Consider the following 21,871-nt stretch of genomic DNA (forward strand, 5'->3'; position numbering starts at 1 on the left):
CATCCCCTCCTGGGCTTCCTCTGGCTGGATCCAAACCAATGTGGTGCAATCGGTTCCCTCCTCACTGCTTTGCCCTAAGCCAGGGGTCACCAACACCTCTCCTGGTGCCCACCAAGTGTTTTTAGAAAGTAGATGGGGCCATACGGGATTCTTGCCCAAGAGGAGACAACTGGCCATGCGAGATCCGATTTGCCAGGCAGATCAAAACGTTTCAGCTGCACCTGCCACCACAAGGTTGGCTTTACTCTGTCCCACTCCTCATTCCCAATGTATTTTTAAAATGACCCCTCTTCTCCCCTACACCTGGGCACCCTCTGTGTGTGTGTGTGTGTGTGTGTGTGTGTGTGTGGCTCTGGCTCCTACAACAGCCGTTTGCCATCCCTGCCCTCCTTTCTGGGCAGCCACCGGAGAAAGAAATACGGCTTCAACACAAAAACGGGAGAAAGACCCTCGGGATGCCCAATGGCAGCCTTAAGAATAAAGCTCCAGGTTCAACAGAGGTGTTCTCTATTCCATCGTGGACAACTCAAAGGCCATTCACACGGCCCACCACTCAAAGCCTCTTTCAAGTGCAAAGGTCTTTAGGCTGTAAAGATGTGTCAGAAGCTAAAAGGGCAACAGGCCGTGATTCTTGGGGGAGGTGGCACCAGCGCCTCTGAGAAAATGACAGAATAAGTGATAAAAATAATCAGAAGTCCTTAATCCGCACACCTAATACAGGTTTGTAGTCTTGCACTACTCTTACATGAACACATGCACGGAGTTCCCTTATACGGAGTCAGACCCTTGGTCCATCAAGGTCAGTATTGCCTACTCAGACTGGCAGCTGCTCTGCAGGGTCTCAGGCAGGGGCCTTTCCCATCACCTATTACCTGGTCCTTTCAACTGGACACGCTGGAGACTGAACCTGGGACCTTCTACATGCCAAGGAGATGCTCTACCAATGAGCTGTGGCCCCTCCCCATTCCTCTTGATCTGCCTATCTGCAGTTTGGGCCAACCCCACTGCCTCCTGGGTCAAGGCACTCCCCCAAGCCGTTTGGCCAGCCTTTCCACAGCTGGAACTGTGGCATCCACCTGCTCAATCCACCTGTTAGAAGACATTTCTGGGCAAGCAGGGAAGGGCAGACTAGACCCACCAAGAATTCTGCTTCCACAACTACTGGAGCAGTCCAACATGCTGCTAGATGTACTGGCATGCGTCCACTTCTGCTAGCAGAGAAGCCATTACACTAACTAAAGTTTTAGGGCTCTTCCCCCCCCCCCCAACTGTGCAAAAGACAGCCCTGCTGTATCCAAAGAGCCACTCCTGCTTCTGCAAGGCACAGCACTTGCATTAGAATGCTGGTCTAATTTATTTCAAAGCAGGAAGTGACAAGTGCTCACCACTGCGCAAGATTCATGCCATGCTTGGTGCTACCACCTGGGCAGTGATCCTTGTGTTAACAGGACATGGCTTGGTTGGAGAGGAACTCTGCTGAGGTTTGGTTAGAGACCACATGCCTGAAGGTGACAGCCAGGTTATCATCCGAGCCTGTCTTCACCCCTCACGGGCCTGAGCCGAGGTCTCTGGAGCTTTCCCATCTGTGCTGCAAAAGGGTTTAGGGCAACGATTTCCACTCTCAGAAGATACCCAATACTCAAGTCTTGGGATTGGAGAGATACATGCAGAGTTGCTGAATGAATGGTCTGTGCACTTGTTTGGCTGCCTGGGAGCCCCAGTGTGGCAACTTGGGAAACCATGTCCACACACCACGCATGTACATCTATCCAGCTCCTGGCCCACATATGCTTACTGGGCTTTGGATTTTCAGTCCTCAAAATTAGATCCAAGCCAGGCTGAAGTCTTCCTTGGGAGAGCCATAAACCTTCCTTCTCAGGAGTCAAGCTGGTGGCGGGGCACCATCTGGCCATAATTCATTGTATGCCTGCTGCCAAAGCCTAGCAAATTCCAGGGAGAGGGTCGCGTGAGGTAATTATCCACCATTCACCCTACGTTTATTCCACAGGGTAGAACCAACTGGCTGCTCCTGTCTCACAGCCATGAGAGGTGAAAGAGCTCAAAGCAGAGCACCCACAACTGGCCAAGGGAGCCACACAGTGCAGGAGCGACTTACACACACCAAGCTGCTCCTCTGCGTCCAAGGCATCTGACACTTTTGGCAAGGGCCATGGGGCAAACAGAGTGAGATGTGGAGAGGCAGGCAAGGAACAGTAGTCAGCTGGCAAGGGAGGAGAGACTGGGACTGCCTCCACCTTGACAGGGCCTACCTCTGGCTTCAGAGACTTCTCCAGGAGTAGAAACTCCAACAAACTACAGTAAAAGAGTCTTCCGAATTTTTGTTCTGCAGCTAAGAACGCTAGAATTCTTTTTTAAAAAAAAAAAAAAGAAAGGAAAAACCAAGGCAAAATCTGTAGGATGCATGGCACATCTGAAGGCACCAAAAATGCACTATGTGCTGTGCATGCGGGGGAGAAGCACCTCTATTTCCCAGGTTGATCTGTAGACAGCGAATAGTGCTTGAAGGCAAAGAAGTAACCCCGTCCCCCAGCAATTCGTCCGGTATAAGCGGCACTGTCAGGATGCAACTTGGGAAAGCCGCTGCACAGAAAGGCAAAAAATGGATCTAAAAGGGCGAAGCACCCTCTCCCTTCCTGTCTGGTCACCACTCAGCCTTTTGCAAAAATGAGGTCTGGACCATCGTGCGTGTACAAGAACCCAGAACGGGGAACGAGATCCTTCAGATTATCCTCCACGAACAGGTCAAACTTTCTAAGAGAAAGCCATGCCTCAAAACTGGAGGGCTCCAGTGGCATCTCTTTGGCAAGCTTGGTAGGTCTACAGAACAGGAGAGATCGCCCACTTACCCTCCAACCACTAAATGCCTGCATGGATGCCGGATCTTTACGTCTACTTACAACAGTTCTACACAGGAAGTGACGAGGCTTGCTTTGGTCCTGAGGAGATGGAAGTGACCAATCAGCCTCAGAGACCTTCTGAGGTCTCACAAGCCTCTCCTCCAAGTGGGAGACAAGGGGAGGGAGGGAGAAAGCTCTACGGGTAAACTAGCCCACTGGGAGAGACCGGGAGGTAGTGTGAGGCACATCAAGAGCACCAGGGTGGTTGGTGGACACGGTCAGGCTTCACACCCATTCCTGTAAAGACCGCTTGCAGTAGAGGAGCATGCGGGGGGTGCCTTTCCGCTGCAGCTGCACAAGGGCGTAGATGAGGCCCAGGATCCCAAGCAGTAGCACCAACGGGACCATCACCATGATGATGCTCAGAGTCAGAGGGTATTCGTCAATGTGTACCACAATGTCCACATCGTTATCACCCCGGCCCTTTGCCCGGCCACCGTCCGCATCATCACCGTAAGTGTCCTCCGCATCCACTGCATTGCCTTCCTCCTCGGGGAGAGTGTCAACATTGTATTCCTCCTCGGTGGTGCCTGGACTGATGGTCGGCCTGCCCAGATTAGGCCACCGATGACCAGGATCGGGTGTCATAGCAACCTCTTCATGGCATCCCATAAAGTCATGCAGGATAGACTTGGGGTAGCCCGGTTCTGTCTTCAGTCTCTCGTTGTCAAACTTCCAGTACTTTGTGCCTTTGTAGAAATATGTGTAGGCTGAAAAACAATGAGGAAAAAGGATGGTTAGTGACTCCAATCGTGTCCTGTTCCAATCATCAACTAACCAATCTGTATAATCTTGCATTCTATTACTCCTACACTTCCAGGGTCCAGGATTGCACATGTCCTGAACAATGCTCCCTCTAAGCTCTGGAGTCCTGCGAGCAAAAATTCTAGTTTCTGAGCTACCGGCATTAAAGTTGTGAGCAGGTGATTTGGCAAAGACAAAAATGTGTGAGCCAGAGGCTAAAAAACCGTGAGCTAGCTTAGAGGAAACACTGGTCCTGAACTGATTCCACCCTGTGTCCTGTAGTCTGAATAGATTCCCCAAACAGCCATTCACATGGTATTTTGCAGAAGACTTGCGGTGGCCAGTCCAAAACTGTTACATCTGTCATTCTTTACTTGGCAGGTTGTAAACCACAACTGGGTGCCCTGACCTCAGACGGGCCAAACCCGTGGAACCACCAGAGTTTGCTTTTGAAAAGACAAGGAGACAGAGAAAGATAGTGTGGTGGGAAAAGGTAGGCAGGAGAAGAAAAAGAGAAAGGGAGGGAGGGAGGAGGAGGGACATAAGCAGTATTGGGCCCCCTTTGCAGGAGGGTCCAAAGATGGGCTCCGAGGTAAATCCAGGTAAAGTGAGTTGAGATTTTGTTACTCACAACTGATTTAAGTCTAGTTGCTCTAACCAATGGACAATTCACTTCAGCTGGATCCAAGCCAAAGTTTGGAACAGCCACTGGACTGATCCTCTGATAATTAATGTACTCAGGAGCTAAGAAGGGCAAAGCTTTCCTTTCAAAAAATTCTGCTTGAGTGTTCTTCAGCAAGGCTCATACTTCTCTATGAATTCAACCTGTGGTGTTACACAGTGAATACCCTTACATTCTCTGCTAAGGAGGCAGATCTTAATGGTAAACTGCAAAATTACGTTTAAAGATCAGCAATTTCACATGTGAGACTTTCCAGAAATTCTCAGGTCAATGCCAGCTAGTTTTAGCAATGTGTTAAACTTAAATTGCTTAGGCAGTTCAGAAACGTTATCCTTTTATCACCTTTATCTTGCAGAGCTCTGTGGGTCACCTCTCAGAAAATACAGATTTGGCTGAGGGTCTCTCCCTAACTTGTTCCACAACAGAAACGGATGAATTTGCTTTGCTTCTATCTGGCTCCCTGAACTGCTTTGGGCACTCCATTTACAACTGTCAAGGGCTCGTTTGCATCCAGATTCCAGCTTCTGCCGCACTTTAACAACAATAATAAGCTAATAATAATAATTTTGTAAATTATTTTTAGCTTTGCTCTTACCCTTTGCTTGTTTCTGTTACTTTAGGGTTGGCGGTTACCAGCATTTGTGCTTCTCTCTTTGTCTACTTACTTGCATCAGAGCTCAGGAAGGCTCCCTTGGGAGTGTGGGGGATTCCGGCCCATACGCTGATTTTCTTTGGGTAGCCCGGATCCATACTGTGCCTCTCCTCATTAAAGCGCCAGTACCTAGGGGAGAGCAGGGGTTAAAATGAAGGGATGCGTTCCCAAGAGCCCAGGAAACACTAAGACAGGGTCACGGTCTACAAGAGCCATGGCTGCCCTTATTATTTTACTATGGTCAGGAACAGAAATAGCTTTTTTATTTGCAGCCTGCTTGGCTCCGCCCCAAGTGTTCTCCCATCAAAGCCCAGAACTGCTTGGCTTCATAGACTAAACTATGCCAGACAATGTTGGTTTATTCTGTGGCTGAGAGCTCTCTCAGCACCCCTTATTATCATTCTGCATCCTTATCTACAGGCCCTTTTTCTGGAAAGAGGTGCCAGAACTCTCAAGGGGGAAATGAAACAGATGGGATTCTCTGAAACAATATCATTTCCATGCGCTACAGACTTACCTCAACTTTAAAGCAGTTTCCAAACTTTAGACAGGTCACCAACTTCCTCAGTTCTTTTACGGGTCTTGCTTTTTTGGTGCCTAACGCTGAATTATGACCTTGAAGCAACCATGTTTTAACATACTTTGTTGGATCAAAGACTGTTAAGGGAGGTCCAACAATTTTTTACAAACAATTTTTTTTGAGAATTTTGTTTCCACCAAGAGGTTCCAGAACTCCATTCCGGCACTTTCCCCCAGAAAAAAAGCCCTGCTTGTCTACTGCAGACTCCTACTTCCATTCATACAGTAGCTTCCTAAGGTACAGAAGCCTCTGGACACCATTAGCAGCTATTAGAATCTTGGTGCTCTCTGCAAGTGACTTCTTTTCCCCGCCTGAGGCACTGACAAAAATTAGCGGGCTCACAGGCTTCCTCCTTGGCCACGACAGACAACTGCTACAAGCACCCAAAGGCTTCTGGGCCCATAGAATCTATTTGTCAGCAAGCTGCCAAAGGGTTTTATTGTTCTTATATGCATTCTGGTACCTAAGTTCTGCAATGTACCTATCTCTGTCTTTTCTCCCCCCTCCCCAGACATCCACTCATATAACCATGCGCATACATTCATAGTGGTTACATTCTTGTTAGTCTACGCCAGCCTGCTGCTGTAACGTTATCATTTCCAAGGTCACAGGTGGTCAAGAAGAGAAGTCTGCTTTGCTTTGAATGAGTAGAAACTGTGGGAAGCGTTTTGTTGTGATAACACAATTGCCGTTGCTTTCTCAGGGTTGTGGGCGCGTAAACTGCCTTTTGGGCGCGAGTGGGAACCATGTCTATTGGCTGTATTGATTATGAATTTGCTTTAACCTTTCCAGCTCAATGAGCTATCGTTATTCTGAACAGTGATTCTGTTCAGTGACTCATGGCTTCAATAAAGTAATCCCTTTCTATAAGTGTGTACTCTGTTGAATTGCTGTGGGACCTGACATTCTGTTCAGAATCCTCCATTCCCTATCTCGGCGTATCTATCAACCCCGATATGAGTGAAGAAGAGGGGGAAAATATCCCTGACGGGACAGAACCGGGACCTCCGGATGAGGAGAAGGAAGTTCCTGAAACTACAGTGGTGGTCCTGCTGACCGAATCGCCACCGAAACACCCCGGGGGGGGGGGGTGATGACAAAGACGACCACGGCTACCCTATATATGTCTCCTAAGGGCCCGGCACGTCTGCCATGGCTGGAGGGCCGAGCCAGCTGGAGCCAGTTTGACGCGGATGCCGTGAGGGAATCATACTCACACCTGGGAGCGAGTATGCATGACAGCTCGTATGATTGGAGTCAACCGGGGCATAGGATGGCTACATCGGGAGCTCAAGCCGAGGCTCCCCTGCCTTCGTGGGTGACTAACCGACCCAAAAGCCGAAGTGGCCGCGTTTCCCGAGGAGGGGATATAGGAACAGATAGAAGAAACCAACCAAGCCGTGCAGAACCTGCAACACACCATGAATGAGGTATTGGGAGCAATAGCGGAATTAATTATGCGAACTTTCGAAGAACTGGAGGAGTGGAGGCAACAGGGAGATGGCGCGGGCGGAGGTCGGGGTGCACCGGCAGTTCCAGCGCACCAGGGACCGCCAGGCCAACAGCTTCTGGCTCCCCAACTTCCAGCTCCCCAGCTCCTGCAGCCAGGACAGCCAGGTGGGCCAGTACCGGTACCACGACCAGCCAGCCCGAGGCCTCCGGTAATCCCGTGCCCCAAAGATTTGATCAAAGCGACGTTTGACGGGAACCCTGACAAACTGCCCTACTTTGTGGTACGAGTGCAAAAGTTCCTGGATAGGTCGGGGCACCTATTTCCGGACGATAGCAGCTGAATCGATGTGGTGGCTGCTCGTTTGCGAGGGGCAGCGACGACCTGGTACGTCGGGTTGCACAACACACGGGGCCCCGAACTGCGGGACATGTATGCCTTCATGTGGGCGCTGCGGGGCCAGTTCAAAGACTTGAACGCGGGCCCAAGAGCCAGAGTGTACCTACGCACCCTGAAACAAGGACGGAAGACGGTGCGGGAGTTCTCAGCCGAGTTTAAACTCCATGCTTCCAAGTTGCAGAATTGGCCCGATCACATACTGGCTGAGATGTATCGTGTGGGACTGAACCAAGAAATCCGAGAGACTGTGTTGAGATCGGTGGATCCCGTCTCCCTGAACGCTTGGATACAAGAGGCTGAAAGTGCAGAGAACCGCCTGCAAACGCTTCGCCTGGACATGGCCACAGCCGGTGGCAGATCCACCCCTCAAACCTCGAGACCCAAGCCTAACCAGCCGCCTGATGCGATGAGGGAGCAACGACTGAGACAAGGATTGTGTCTCAAATGTGGGGAGAAGGGCCATTTTGCGGCTGACTGTGGGCAGAAGACTCAACGGGACAGACAAGCACCGAGCAAGCCTAGACCGAGCCCTGGTAAGAAGGCGGTGGGTAAACCCAAGTTTGCCAAGGCTCTACAGGCTTCGCCAGAAGAAGACAAAGGGAAATCCAGCGAGGAGGAGCAGGAGCCGGCGGGAAACGAGCAGGTCCTGCTGTAGACGGCGCACAATGGCAGGACCCTCCAATGGAGGCGCCAAAAGTGGTGAGCGAACCCCTTTCCCTATTTTTCCTGTCTCTTTAATAGACCCCATCCTCGGAATGCATGTGCGAGTAAAAGCACTCATTGACTCTGGATGCGGGAGAGACTTGATCAGCCCGTCAGTAGCCCGTCATACTTATACGAGACTATGCCCTTACAGCTGGGGGTGGGGAACCACTGGGAAAATAGGTCCTTCATAGTAACCCCTACTGCGCAATTCTCCCTGGTGTTGGAGGCTCCCTGGCTATACCGGCACGACCCGTACATCCTCTGGGAAGAGGGAAAGGTGGACTTTATGTCAATCAAATGCAAAAGCCACAAACGGGACCCCGAGTGGGGAACGTGCCCGGTGACTGACTTTCCCATTGCGTTACTCACTAGAGAAGAAGTGCTATCAATTCCCAATGAGTACAGAGACTTAGCCGCAGTATTTGGGGAAGAGGAAGCGGATGAGTTACCCCCACATAGACATTCAGACTGTCGCATAGAATTGGTCCCCGGGGCTAAACTACCCAAAGGGAAAATTTAGGCCATGGGACCTGCGGAAAAAGAGGAGATGCGAAAGTTCATTGACAAAAATCTGGCAAGGGGTTTCATTATACCTGCCTCATCCCCCTATGCGGCTCCTGTACTTTTTCGTAAGAAGAAGGATGGTGTGCTGAGACTCTGCACGGATTACCAGGGTTTAAACGCAGTGTCAGCCACCAATGCTTACCCAATGCCGCTGATTAAGGACTTGTTGGCAGAGGCGGCGAGGGGGAAAATCTTCTCAAAACTGGATTTACGAGACGCTTATTTATGTGCGCATAAAGGAAGGCGATGAAGCGAAAACTGCCTTCAATACTCCACTGGGCCAATTTGAGTACATGGTGATGCCCTTCGGGCTTCATGAATTTGATCAATGAAGTCCTTCACAAACATTTGTTTAAGGGGGTGCTTGTTTACCTAGATGATATTCTTATTTACTCCCCTGACCTCCCCTCCCACGTGAAATTGGTGAGAGAAGTCTTACGCACGTTGCACAAGCACAAACTGTTCGCCAAACTCTCCAAATGCGAGTTCCATAAGACACACATTGATTTCTTAGGCTACCGCATCTTGGCCACCGGCCTCGAAATGGACCCCAGGAAAGTAAGGGATGTGTTGGGGTGGGAGGCTCCCCGAACCCGGAGGCAACTACAATCCTTCTTAGGATTCGCCAATTTCTACAGATCCTTTTTGCCGAACTTTGCGCAAGTTAGCCTCCCCCTCACAGACTTATTAAAAACTAAGGGAAAGGGGCCGGAAGCCACCAAACCCCGGGCACGGCTAGCTTGGTCAGAAGAATGCCAAGAGGCGTTCGTACGCTTGAAAGCCCTCTTCACTTCAGAGCCGGTCCTTGCCCATCCTGATGAAACGGAAAAATTCATTGTGCAAACCGACGCATCAGAGGTGGCAATGGGGGGGGGGCATATTACAAGAAGGGGAGGATGGGTTGTTGCATCCCCTGGCTTATGTTTCCAAAAAATTTACAGACTCTGAGAGACATTGGTCCATTTGGGAAAAGGAAGCAGGAGCAATAAAGCTGGCTCTGTCGATCTGGAGGCATTGGCTGGAGGGGGCGAGGGTGCTGTTTGAAGTTTGGACTGATCACAAAAATCTGGAAACCCTAAAAACGCCCCGGAGCCTAAATGCCAAGCAACTGAGGTGGGCTGATTTTTTCTCCAAGTTTCAGTTTACGCTCCACCATTTTCCCGGGTCGGCTAACTCGTTAGCAGATGGCTTGTCACGCCTCCCTCAACATGCCAGTCAAAGGGATGTCATCTTGGATTCGGTTTTCACTCCCGCCCAACTGGGGTGGTGGTGGTCACCACTCGCAGCCAAGCCGCGAAAATCCCTGCCGCTCTCCCGCCTTCCCCCCAGACTCCCCCCGAAGAGGTTTGGGAAGCGCGCTTCAAAGCAGCATTCTCGGATGAGGACAGTGAGGTGCTGCAAGGGGTGGAGGATTGCAAACCAGAAAACAATGGTTGTTGGTACCAAGATGATAAACTGTACGTCCCCGTAACCCTAAGGGGAGAAATTATGGGGTCAGCGCACGGCACAAAGATGGTTGGGCACTTGGGGTTTCTTAAATCCTTGCAGTTATTACAAAGACAATTCTGGTGGCCACGTATGCGCAAGGACTTATCTGCGTTTGTGCAAACCTGTCAAACGTGCGCTATGAGCAAACCACGGGGAGGGAAAACCCCGGGACTGTTGCAACCCCTCCCCACACCAAACCGGCCATGGGAGGTCATATCCATGGACTTTATCACGGACTTGCCCCCCAGTAAAACTAAAACGGTAATTTGGGTTGTGGTGGACTTATTTTCAAAACAAGCCCAATTTATTTCTTTTGCCTCGTTGCCCACGGCTAAAGCCTTAGCAAAAGCGTTCCTGACTCATGTGGTGAGACTCCACATGTTGCCGAGCAAGGTGGTCTCCGACAGGGGAACACAATTCGTCTCCAAGTTCTGGTCGGAATTAATGCATCTTATGGGTATCGAAAGGGGTCTCAGCAGTGCTTATCACCCCGAGACGGATGGACAAACTGAGCGCGTTAATCAGACTTTGGAACAATATCTCCGCTGTTTCACGAATTATCAACAGGACGATTGGTGTGATTTATTGCCACTGGCTGAGTACTGTTACAACAACACATGCCATGCGTCCATTGGCATGTCCCCTTTTAAAGCACTGTATGGATACGACAGCTCGCCCATGCCTTTCCTGGGCAGGGGCCAAGGATTTGGGGACAGGTGATGCGAGCTCATGGTGTAAGCAACAGCAGGAGGCATGGCCTCTTCTCTGCAAGACACTTGATGCTGCTAAGGCAGCTTACAAACGACAGGCCGATAGAGGAAGGGTGGAGGGTTGGGCTCTGCGGCCTGGGGACTTTGTGTACGTGCCTATTAAAAATATCAAACTGTTGCATCCCAGTAGGAAGTTGGGATGGAAATTTATTGGGCCTTTTAAAGTGCGGAGGATTATCAATGATGTTGCGGTTGATGTTGAACTGCCTAAGAATTTGAGGTCCTTACAATCTGTATTTCATTTCAGCCTGCTGAAGAAACACAATGGGTCCTGCCCCTGGCGGGGAGAAAGTAAACCTCCACTTCCTATCTTGGAGGAGGGTCAAGAACATTACAAGATAGCTCGTAGTTTGGACTCTAGGCTGAAACGTGGTAAACTTCTCTATCTGGTGGAATGGAAAGACTTCGGACCCCAGCACCTCGAATGGGTGGAAGTAGGGGATATTCGGGCCCCTCATATGCTCCGCAAGTTTCACCGGAAGTTCCCAGACAAACCGGGAGGTCTCCCGCCCTAACCGGGAGATTGTGCATCTGGATGGTGGGAAGTGAATTTTCAGGAGGGCAGTATGTCAGCAAGTTGCCAAAGGGTTTTATTGTTCTTATATGCATTCTGGTACTTGAGTTCTGCAATGTACCTATCTCTGTCTTTTCTCTCCCCTCCCCAGACATCCGCTCATATAACCATGCGCATACATTCATAGTGGTTGCATTCTTGTTAGTCTACGCCAGCCTGCTGCTGTAACGTTATCATTTCCAAGGTCACAGGTGGTCAAGAAGAAAAGTCTGCTTTGCTTTGCTTTGATTTTAATGAGTAGAAACTGTGGGAAGCGTTTTGTTGTGATAACACAATTGCCATTGCTTTCTCAGGGTTTTGGGCGCATAAACTGCCTTTTGGGCGCGAGCAGGAATCATGTCTATTGGCTGTATTGATTATGAATTTGCTTTAACCTTTCCAGCTCAATGAGCTATCGTTATTCTGAACAGTGATTCTGTTCAGTGACTCATGGCTTCAATAAAGTAATCCCTTTCTATAAGTGTGTACTCTGTTGAATTGCTGTGGGACCTGACACTATTGTGCAAAGCTAATCTCTTTCTTCTTTTTGCTGCTTTCTCTGTGCCTTCAGCCATGGTGTTACCCACCTCTGGGCATGTACACACGCATCAGCCCTTCTCTATTCCTCCAAACTTGCACTACAGCTTTAGCGAAGCACATCCTTAGTATTAGTTGTGCAATAGCTACAGGAAATTCCTTGGAGGAAGAAGTCTTGCACTCTTTCTTCCACAAACTCTGGTGTTCCCTTCCTCCTGCTCCACTCCAGCCTCTTTTGGTTCAAATCCTACTCAAGCCCTGACTGGGTCACCCCAAACCCCTACCTTTACACACCTGCCTTCAGAACGAGCCCCTTAGCGAAGACCTACCTGCAACCTCTCTGGTAAACTTCTGCATGCCAGCTACGCACCTGTCCCCTTGGAAGAAGTAGGTGTGTCCCGTGGGCTCCCACCAGATGGCAGTGTCCACTCTGCCGTATGGCATGCCCAGTCCGTAGCTAGTCAGGGGCTGCGGGTAACCCGGTTCCAAGTTTGCCTCGCGGAAAAGCCAGTACTGATCCCCTGAAGACAGGACACAGAAGGACGTGAGGTTGAAGCTAGCGGCACTTCCATGTGCTACGCAATTCTTGCAGGCCCATCATGCCTGGTTGTGCCAGGCTGCTAGCCTGCTGCCCAAGAGGCCCTCAGTAACCAAGAGACAGGGCAAGAAAAAAGCTGTCGGTGCCAGTTGCTGGTGGGATTTGGCCTTTTTCCCGGCTTGCCACCAGAACTTTGATTGGGCGTCAGTCTGTTCCAAGTCTCACCCCACTTCAGAACAGACTACGACATGGATAGGATTGTTTTTTGTTTATTTATTTACTTGGTATTTTTGCATCGTGTGTGTGTGTGTGCGTGTGCCCATGCCTGGAAGTCAGGGTGACCTCTGGCGACTCTTACTGGGACACGGAGTACATTCAGAGAAGTGGCTTGGTAGCCTGCCTCTGCCTCCCGGCCCTGGTATTCCTTGGAGGTCTCCCATCCAAGTACTTGCCAGGGTCGGCCCTGCTTCGCTTCCAAGATCTGACGAGATCGGGCTTGCCTGGGCTATCCAGGTCAGGGCGAGGATTGATTGATTCAACTTATAAATCGCCCTCCCCCAGAGGGCTCAGGGCAGTGTACGACGTCTATACACAACAACGTATGTACAAAACTCTCTGTCCGGACTCTCGATGCCACACCTCTCCTGTGAGAGAGATCCATCTCTCCAGATAGCTTTGACACCAGGGAAAGGTTAAAGAAACTGCCTGTCCTTGCAGGCTTGAGCTTGGAGGAGTGAGGGAGATGTTCTCCTTGATGTTAGCAAATCTCCACATGATGACATTCTGTTCTCACTCTTTTTACTTCCACGACCCCCTCACCTTTGAAGAACACAAACCGCCCGTCGTGCCTCTCATACGCAGCATCGATGTTCCCTGGGAGGCCTCTCCAGAAGTGTCCAATCAGCATGGGGTAGTTGACCAGCACCCGGTTGTAGCGAACACGCCAGAACCAGCGGCCCTTTAGGGAGGGAGAATAAGGCCCCTCTCAAGCTCAGTTCTCCAGCCTCTGGGTTTATCTTGCCCCCAGTGGCACACAGGAGCTCAACACAGCAGGCTCAGCCACGGCAACAAGACTGATGTAGTGGTTTCGTGTAGTGATTAAGTGCGCGGACTCTAATCTGAGAGAACTGGGTTTGATTCCCCTCTTGCAGCTGCTGGGTGACCTTGGGCAAGCCATAGTTCTGGCACAGCTGTTCTTGAAAAAGAGCAGTTTCTGTCAGAGCTCTCTCAGCCCCACCTACCTCACAGGGTGTCTGTTGTGGGGAGGGGAAGGGAAAGGAGTTTGTAAGCCGCTCTGAGACACCTTTGGGTAGCGAAGGGCGGGGTATAAATCCAATCTCTTCTTCTTCTTCTTTAATAGTCCACTTCCAGCACTGGGCACCCCTGGATGGCAGCAAGTGAAGGTGGGGCTGGAAAACGCTGTCAAGTTGCAGCCAACGTAAGGCGACCCCTAGTGGGGTTGTCAAGGCAAGAGACAAACCAAGGTGGTTTGCCATTGGCTGCCTCAGTGTAGCAACCCTGGACTTCCTTGGTGGTCTCCCATCCAAGTACTAACCAGGGCTGATCCTGCTTGGCTTCCAAGATCTGACGAGATCGGGCTAGCCGGGACCAGCCAGGTCTGGGCAGCAGGCAAAGGGGGCGGGGGGGGGGGGGGGGATGTGATCCTACATTAACCTGCCAAAGAGAATGTTAGATAGTTTCAGTTCTGCAAAAAGGAAGAATCATGCATTGCACTAATTCAAGAAATTTACATAGCACATTGGCTTTTAAGACAGTATGAGAAAGATTAGGGTTAAATTCACAAGAACGAGAGACCCAGGTTGTTGTTTTTTTAAGGAAAGGAACATACAATTTTTTTTTTAAAGTAGCATAGATTAAAATCCATCAAGACTACCAGTCAGTCATTATGCTTACTTCCTGGTTATTCAGAGGCTGAGGAACTGCTATTAGCTTGGATTTCTAGAGCTCCCAGGATGTATTTGTATTTAACAATTGCGAGAACAGCAGAGTCTTCATTCCCAGACAGGAGATTAAGTATACAGTAAATGATTTCAGTTTACCATTGGGAAATACTGCAAGGAAAGGGGGCTAGAAGCTATGAAACTGCCATAGTTTGCACAAAAAGAAAAATATATATATACTAGGGTTTTGGGCAGCTGAGACCCACAGCAAAGAGAATCACGTTCTGCAGATCAAATTAAATCTCACTGCTCCCCAAACCTAGAAATGGGGTTTCCTTCCAAACAGCCTTGTTTGGCTCAAGGAAGAAAATGTAAACTCAGAACATCCTTCTGAGTGGGTGAGTAACCAAGAGATGCATAGATCATGAACTGGGCAGTAGCCCCAAAACAACCCAGCTTCTACCACCAGAATGCTAACACTTGCGCATTTAACAGAAAATTTGCAGGTGATTGGGCAGACTTTAGTTTGGGCCAAGGGAGAGGGAAGAAGCTCTCTATGCTTATTCTGAGCTAGGAGGCTGCTTGGCATGAGTTCCAGTTCCTCCAACACTGAGCGCACCAAGTTACCCTGGGTCTTCCTTTTGCTTCTAGAGCTGCTGGCAGAAACAGTTGGCTTTCAAAGTCCATGCTGGAGAGATGCCTTATTTATCCCCTGGGAATACTTCTCCAGATTCCTCCCCCGGGGCCACAAGATGGAGTCTGTGCCATAATCACTCTCTGACCTCTCCTGCTGGTGGCAACCAAGCTTCCAAGTTAGGCCACCAGAGGGAAGGGAGAGAGCTACAAAAGTCTCTGCTGCACCTGCTCAGAGGAAGAAGCCCTGCTCTGCAGAGAAAGACCACTGAGTAGAGGCTGGAAACCAATTTCTGGAAGAGGGGAAGGCATTTTTACCCCATTGCCACCACACTCTGGAGGCAGAACAACAGCCAGACTGCAGTAGGGCCAAGGGGGCCCTGTAGTCTGGGCAGGGGTCATTTCGTAAAAAAAGAGGTGAAGGAGCTCATTAGCATAACCCATTAACATAACTTATTTGCATATACCACACCCCCTGACATCACTAGAAGTGTGTCAGAAGGCAACACCCACCGCTCAGGCTCCACTGGACTGTTTTGGATTGCTAGCTATTTGGGGGGGACGAGGACGTGCAGATCTGTCCTCACAGAGGAGGGAGAGCTTGTACCTGAATAAAACTTGGTCTTAAAGGTGCCACTGGACTGTTTTGGGCCGGGGGGGGGAGCTCTGCAACTTACCTGACTGCTTCTTGCTCTGACTGAGGGCTGCTGGGAGCAGGGGGTGGGGGTTGTTGCATGTGCCCACCCCCTGGGCTCTTTACTGCCGGAGCTCTGCTCCTGTGCGCTCCTGCAGGAAATGACCCCTGAGTCTGGGGAAGGGACTACACTGAAACATCTCTCTCCGCCAGCTGAGTGTCATATTTGGGATGGGTTTTGTAATCTGCCTGGAGGGTCACGTAAGCTGGGTACAAAAAAAAAGTTGCCTTTTAAATGAGTGCTGCCAACCCCCACACCCATCCCCAAATCTGGTGCGACAACCCTCTTTATTTCTACATCTGGGATCTCATCTTGATGCTTTGATCTGCCAGGTCAACAAAGGTAACTGGGCAGAAGAAGGCGTACCTTGAAGACAAACATCTCCCCACGCAGCTCCGTCACCACGTCAAAGTCCCCGTCGCAGATGTTGGGCTCTGACTGGCCGGGGTTGCCTGGCTTGGGAGGCCAGTCTGGCCTGCCGGGTGGTGGCCTAGAAGTCCTCTGCTCTGGCTTCCTGGGCATCCCAGTAGGAAAGGGTCTGGTGGGTTGTGGCCGTCCCCCTGGGACACCTGAGGAACAAAGACACCGTGATCTGGTGGGGAGAAATCACTAGGCACAAGAAAGTGTCACATCGGTATAACCAAAAGCTCTTCCATGAGTCAAACTGGCACACACCTGAATATTCTACATGGCTGAATGTTTAGAGGTCTGTCCCTAAAAAGGAAGGACTTAAAAAGAGGGGGAGAGACAGGGAGGATTAGTGCAAGATCCTCACCCATTTCCAGAGGCTCATCAAAACACATGTATATACCTCCCAGTTTTTTGAATTGAATATTAAGGAGGGGTCAGTATTTTGTGGCAGAAACACTTTGATTGGACCCTCATTGTCAAAATCAAAGGAGAGCTAAGTAGGACTTGCAGTGGCTAGAGGGTGGGGCTTTACATAGTCCCCCCCCCCCTTGATTATGTAGAACAAACATACAGGGGTAGGCTGCACCTTTCTCCTCATAACTTTGCAGTGAAAAGAACTAAAGACTTAACGTCTAAAAATTAAAAGCTGGGAGATTGTTAATCGTTATAAACTATAGTGATCTAGCAATTCCCAATTTTTCAAATCCTCCCAAAGCCCTCCAGTGTGTGTATGCAGAGGGGGGAATGGCAGCAATAGGGGCTGAAGCAAAGAAAATGGCACTGATGTGGGTAAGACCTGCAAAAATGCACACCTTCCTGTCCAGAAGCGCTTTGACTGCTCTTTGTCCAAAATGATCATACCAACCAGGTTAGGGAACAATTGCAACAAAGCAGGGGGAAACAGAGAAGTGGGACAAAAAAAGGATGCCATCCTGTGGATGTTCCTGAAAACAGCACTGCAGTAAGGAAGCCAAAGTGGAGCCAAATGTCTTCGTGGAAACAGACCGGGAGACAAAGCACCTTGGGTCACCATGAACTTCCAGCACTTCTTTCAAAATTAAAAACGGGCCAGCATTTCAGGGTTCTGTCTTTAAAGGCTAAGTCTGCCAACTTCCAGAACAAGTGACTTTATACTAGACCATGTGCTAAAATGCTGCTCTGAAGTTTCTTTCTCCCCCTCACCTGCCACTCAGAAAGGGAGAGGGTCATCCCACATGATGCCCCAAGGCCATTAACAGCTGGCGGTCACCATAACGGATTCGTATTATTAAGGGCACTCACCATAGAGTCGCTGGATGCCACGGTGGTCGTCATCCGGCAGCTGGAAATTCTCAGTGTCCATCCACTGGTAGAAAGGCGCCATGATGGCACCAGGGTTACTGGAATGCTCCAGGCCCAACGAATGGCCCAATTCGTGGACAGCTACCAGGAAGAGATTGTTCCCTTCTTGAAAGAGACAAAGGAGGGCTCCTGAAATCAATGCACTCCCACCCTGCCCTTTGATCCCACTTCTCAGAATGATGGGGGAAAGGGGAAAGGAATCGAATGTAATCAAGCAAAAGCCAAGATCAGCCATAGGTGTGCCCCTTCCGAACTCAAACTATCTACATTTTACTGTACCATAAGCAGAGAGGGAATCTGGCCAATAATGCAGATGAAAAAACAAAATGGCTAAAGCCATATAAAACAATAGATTCAGTTATCTGAAGAAGTGTGTTTGCACAGGAAAGCTTATACCATGAATTAAATTTTGTTGGTCTTCAAGGTGCCACTGGAATCAAACTTTGTTCATATAGAATAATACACTGTGTAGCTCTCATTGCAACAGAATTTGCACACACCAGATTCCCCTGTACGTTCCTTGCCTTAGCTCCTTTTGATCAACATTTCCCCACTCAATTAGAGGGCTTAAAAAAGACTTGCTAGATTGTTAGAGAACTGTGCTGTAATGATCTAATGCCATGATTTACTAGCTCCTCTCAATTCTCAGTTTTCACTTTTTAAAAGTTTCTAGCCCTTTTCACTGTGGAATTATATGGGAAAGGTGTAGGCTGCACATCTCCCATTAGCACTTTTCCTCTTATAATTCTGCAATGAAAAGACTTAGAAATTTACATTTTTCCAAAAAAATGAGTTGGGAAGCCATACATTATTGCAATAATTTGTTATGACGCTATAATGATCTAGCAATTTCTGCTTTAAAGAGAGTGCCCTACAATCTCTCTAGTGTATGGGAGGGAATGGTGGCCATGGGGTCTAAGGAAAATGGCACCAATATTTGCAGGATCTGCAAACATGTGCACTTTCCCATCACTTTGAGTCATCTTTGCAAAAAAGATCATACCCAACCGCATTTGGGAACAATCATAGCAGGAGAAAACTTGAAGCAGGATTAATAGAGGAAGATATCATGTGCTCCTGAAAACAGCAGTGCAGTAAAGAAACCAAGGCAGAGCAAAACATTCATGTAGAAACAGCTCAAACCAGGTGCTGCAGTGAACTGTGAAGATGGTCTCAAAAATTACATGAAAACCCAGGAATGACCGAGAAGAGGATCTCTTGCCAGTTCCAAAGATGATGATCAACCTGTTGGGAACAGCTGATCCCCAGACTGATAAAACAAAAAAGTCCAGGGACACCTTGAAGACTAAGAACATTTATTTCACTATGAGCTTTTGTGAGTCACAGCTCACTCCTGCAGATATGTCAAGGGAAATTATACATATGGGGAAGATTACAAGGGGGAGAGAGGAGCTGAGGCAGAGAAGTTTAGTGCCAGTTCCATCATGAATCTTCCAAGTGTAGATTCTCAATGTAAGTAAAAAATGAAGAGCTGAGATAGAAGGGTCAGGTGTAAATCCCATCATTAATCAACAGAACTAGCATTTACACATAACAGATGGTGAGAGCAGAAGTTTGAACAGAGAAGCAAACAGTTTGTGAAAAGTAACTGATATTGGTACAAGCTATAGCTTAATAAAACATTTTAAAAATAGCCAATTCAAATTTCTAAAAAGTGAGTCCTGTAGAGCAATTAGAGATTGGAGTAAATCGGGAAACCCAGCCTTTCCACATTGATGCCAGACCCCCTTGATCTAGTTTTGTGAACAGCATACATTAGAGATTTTTGAACCTCTGGGCACCTTTGCACTTCTAACACATGGTGGTGGGTGCAAGTACTAGAATGGCTAATGAAGGAGGCAAGGCCAACCACAGCCTATCCGGGAGTGATGTCACGCATAACTCTAATAGTTAATCCTCAACATTTCAGGATGACCTCCAGTGGCCAGTCAGAAGCCCTGCCTGGCAAAAGCGCCCTAGAAAGAAACACTCAACAAGTGCCAGGGCACCCATGGGCACCACGTTGGGGACTCCTGAAATACACCCACACATCATCTTCAAAGCTTTACGATGCTTTCTTACCTGACACGTCCCTGTTCTCAAGCATCCATGGCTCGTCCAAATCGAAGTGCACGTCCCCTCCCAAACCAGTACTTGGGAAGAATGCATGTGCCAAGAAGCCCCCGGTACCGTCGAAGGGAGAGCTATCCCCATGGAACCCAGAAGCAAAGAGCACCATGATGTCAGCTTCCTTCCTCCTCTTGTGATGGATTTCGTCGTATGGGATCTCCTGGAAGACGAGTGGGATAGCTTTCTCCCACACTCGGATGGCTTGGCGAATGGCATTGTAAGAATGGAAACGACCCACCTTCTCTGTGTAGTTCTGGATGCTAGAAGCAAAAGGAGAAAAGGACACCCTGTTGTGTATTATTACTAGCAGACGGAAGACAGGAGGAAGGCTTTTCCCCTGAGGCCTCACCTTGCCACCTTAGCTCTTCCTTTCCTGTACCCCAATTTGTGTATGTACATCTGTACAACACCAGCACCACCTTTACCCCCACGGCACAGGATTCATCTGATGCAGCAGACTCTTGCCTATGCTACAAGAAAACTGGGTGGCCTTTAGTACAGCTCAGTACTTTTATTGGCATAAATTAGAAGCATAACAAGAACCATAGTTTTAATATACAAAGGACTATCTTATCCCTCCAGAACTTTAACATTATATTCCCTAATCCTCATAATCGAGAAGTACCTCGCTACCGAGAAGGTAATGTGAGGGCACTGGTCCAATAAAAGGAAGGAGACAAGCCTCTCTTCTAGATAGCTGTGCCTGTTGTGTACAAAAAGACTAATTAAAATGTCCCATACTTTAACATAAAGCTTGCAGTGGAGAAAAATGTGAGCAATTGGTGCTGGTTTTTTACTGCTTCATAGACAGATTTTTTCATGCTAAGGAACATTCACAAATCTCCCATCGTGGCCTTTATGGTCTTATACAGCCTCTGGAAGAAAACATTCTTCCACAGAAATGCAGGCATCTGGAAAACTAGCAGAGGCAGAACCTGCCATTTTATTGCCAAAGAACCGTTTCTTTTCCCCAGATGAGATGACAGGAGCGGATACTACGCAGTACATCCATTTATAATGCCAGGCAAAACATTCTCAGCTCAATTCAGATTTCAGTTCTTTAGAGATACCTCTAGCCCTCGCAGCTACAAAGAAAAAGTCTGAAAGCCCATAACAGCTGCCTGCCAAAACTCTGGTAGCTTTCAGTGTGACTGCCACCTGTGCATGGACAGCACTCTGCTCCTAAACCCGGCTTCCACCAATTTCATTGTCCCCTCATGATGCCACCCTTCCCTCCCTGCCTGATGCGGTCCCATCTTTCCCAAAGTCCTCTGCAAAATCCCTGATACTGGAAATTTTAAAAAAACCATTGAAGAAATCTAGGCCAAAACCACATCACATAACCTATTTCAAGGACAAAGTATGGATGTTTGTGATTCTGAGCTGGGATATTCTGGCCCCTCCTTCGGCCAACCCTGTAGGCTGCCCTCTAAAAGTGGCCTAAGAAAACAATCCTTCTTCAGGCCTGGGTGGCGGGGAGGGTTGCCAGCTCCGGGTTGGGAAATACTGGAGATTTTGGGGGTGGAGCCTGAGAGGAGGGCGGGGTTTGGGGAGGGACTTCAACGGGGTAGAATGCCATAAAGTCCACCTTCCAACAAAGCCATTTTCTCCAGGTGAACTGCTCTCTGTTGCTTGGAGACCAATTATAATAGCAGGAGATCTCCAGCCGCCACTTGGAGGTTGGCAACCCTAACAGCAGAACATACCTAAAGGTCAGAAGGTCTTGGTTCCACTTGCGTCCAGTCAGTGCGTATCGCTTGCGCCGCATGTTGGCTTTGACCTGAGTTCCAATCTTATCAGGGACTCCACAGCGGGGCCTCCTCATCCACCTGCAAGTCATAACAGCCAGTGAGCTGAGAACAGATGGGAGGGCTAGGGAGCTAGGAGGTCAAGTCCCCTACAACAACTTCAAGCCTGGCAGGAAATCACACATTGCTTCAGCATTCCCAGAATGTGCTAAAGGGACAGGGACAGGCCCGTAGCTCGCATGGGGCCCACGGGGCCCGCCCCCCCTGCGGGTTTTGTAAGGGGCCCCTCCCCGATCCTCTGCTCCCCTCCCCCCGGCCCGAAGATGAGGAGAGGCTGGCAGCGGCGTTTCAATGAAGCGTGACAATCGAGGCACCGCGCTGGCCGCCGATTGCGCAAGTGACCTGCAGCCTTTCCACCTTCGAAAGGGCGCC

The 21,871-nt window shown here is 49.2% G+C and overlaps 1 protein-coding gene across 1 annotated transcript in view; it reads right to left on the minus strand.

The window, feature by feature from the left end:
• Positions 1 to 915: 915 nt before the first annotated feature.
• Positions 916 to 21,871, minus strand: part of MMP15 (matrix metallopeptidase 15) — a 34,284-nt gene continuing 13,328 nt past the window's right edge. Inside the window, exons 4-11 of the mRNA XM_015415571.1 lie at positions 21,398 to 21,520; positions 19,644 to 19,951; positions 17,502 to 17,666; positions 16,176 to 16,378; positions 13,400 to 13,538; positions 12,413 to 12,563; positions 5,010 to 5,125; positions 916 to 3,628 (exon numbers count right to left, since the gene is read on the minus strand). Of these exons, the coding sequence (XP_015271057.1) occupies positions 3,144 to 3,628; positions 5,010 to 5,125; positions 12,413 to 12,563; positions 13,400 to 13,538; positions 16,176 to 16,378; positions 17,502 to 17,666; positions 19,644 to 19,951; positions 21,398 to 21,520 (1,690 nt within the window). The 3' untranslated portion in view covers positions 916 to 3,143. The remainder of the gene's footprint in view (positions 3,629 to 5,009; positions 5,126 to 12,412; positions 12,564 to 13,399; positions 13,539 to 16,175; positions 16,379 to 17,501; positions 17,667 to 19,643; positions 19,952 to 21,397; positions 21,521 to 21,871) is intronic.

This window comes from Gekko japonicus, unplaced genomic scaffold (genome assembly GCF_001447785.1).
Source record: "Gekko japonicus isolate JY-2015 unplaced genomic scaffold, Gekko_japonicus_V1.1 scaffold2097, whole genome shotgun sequence".
Classification (NCBI taxonomy): domain Eukaryota; kingdom Metazoa; phylum Chordata; class Lepidosauria; order Squamata; family Gekkonidae; genus Gekko; species Gekko japonicus.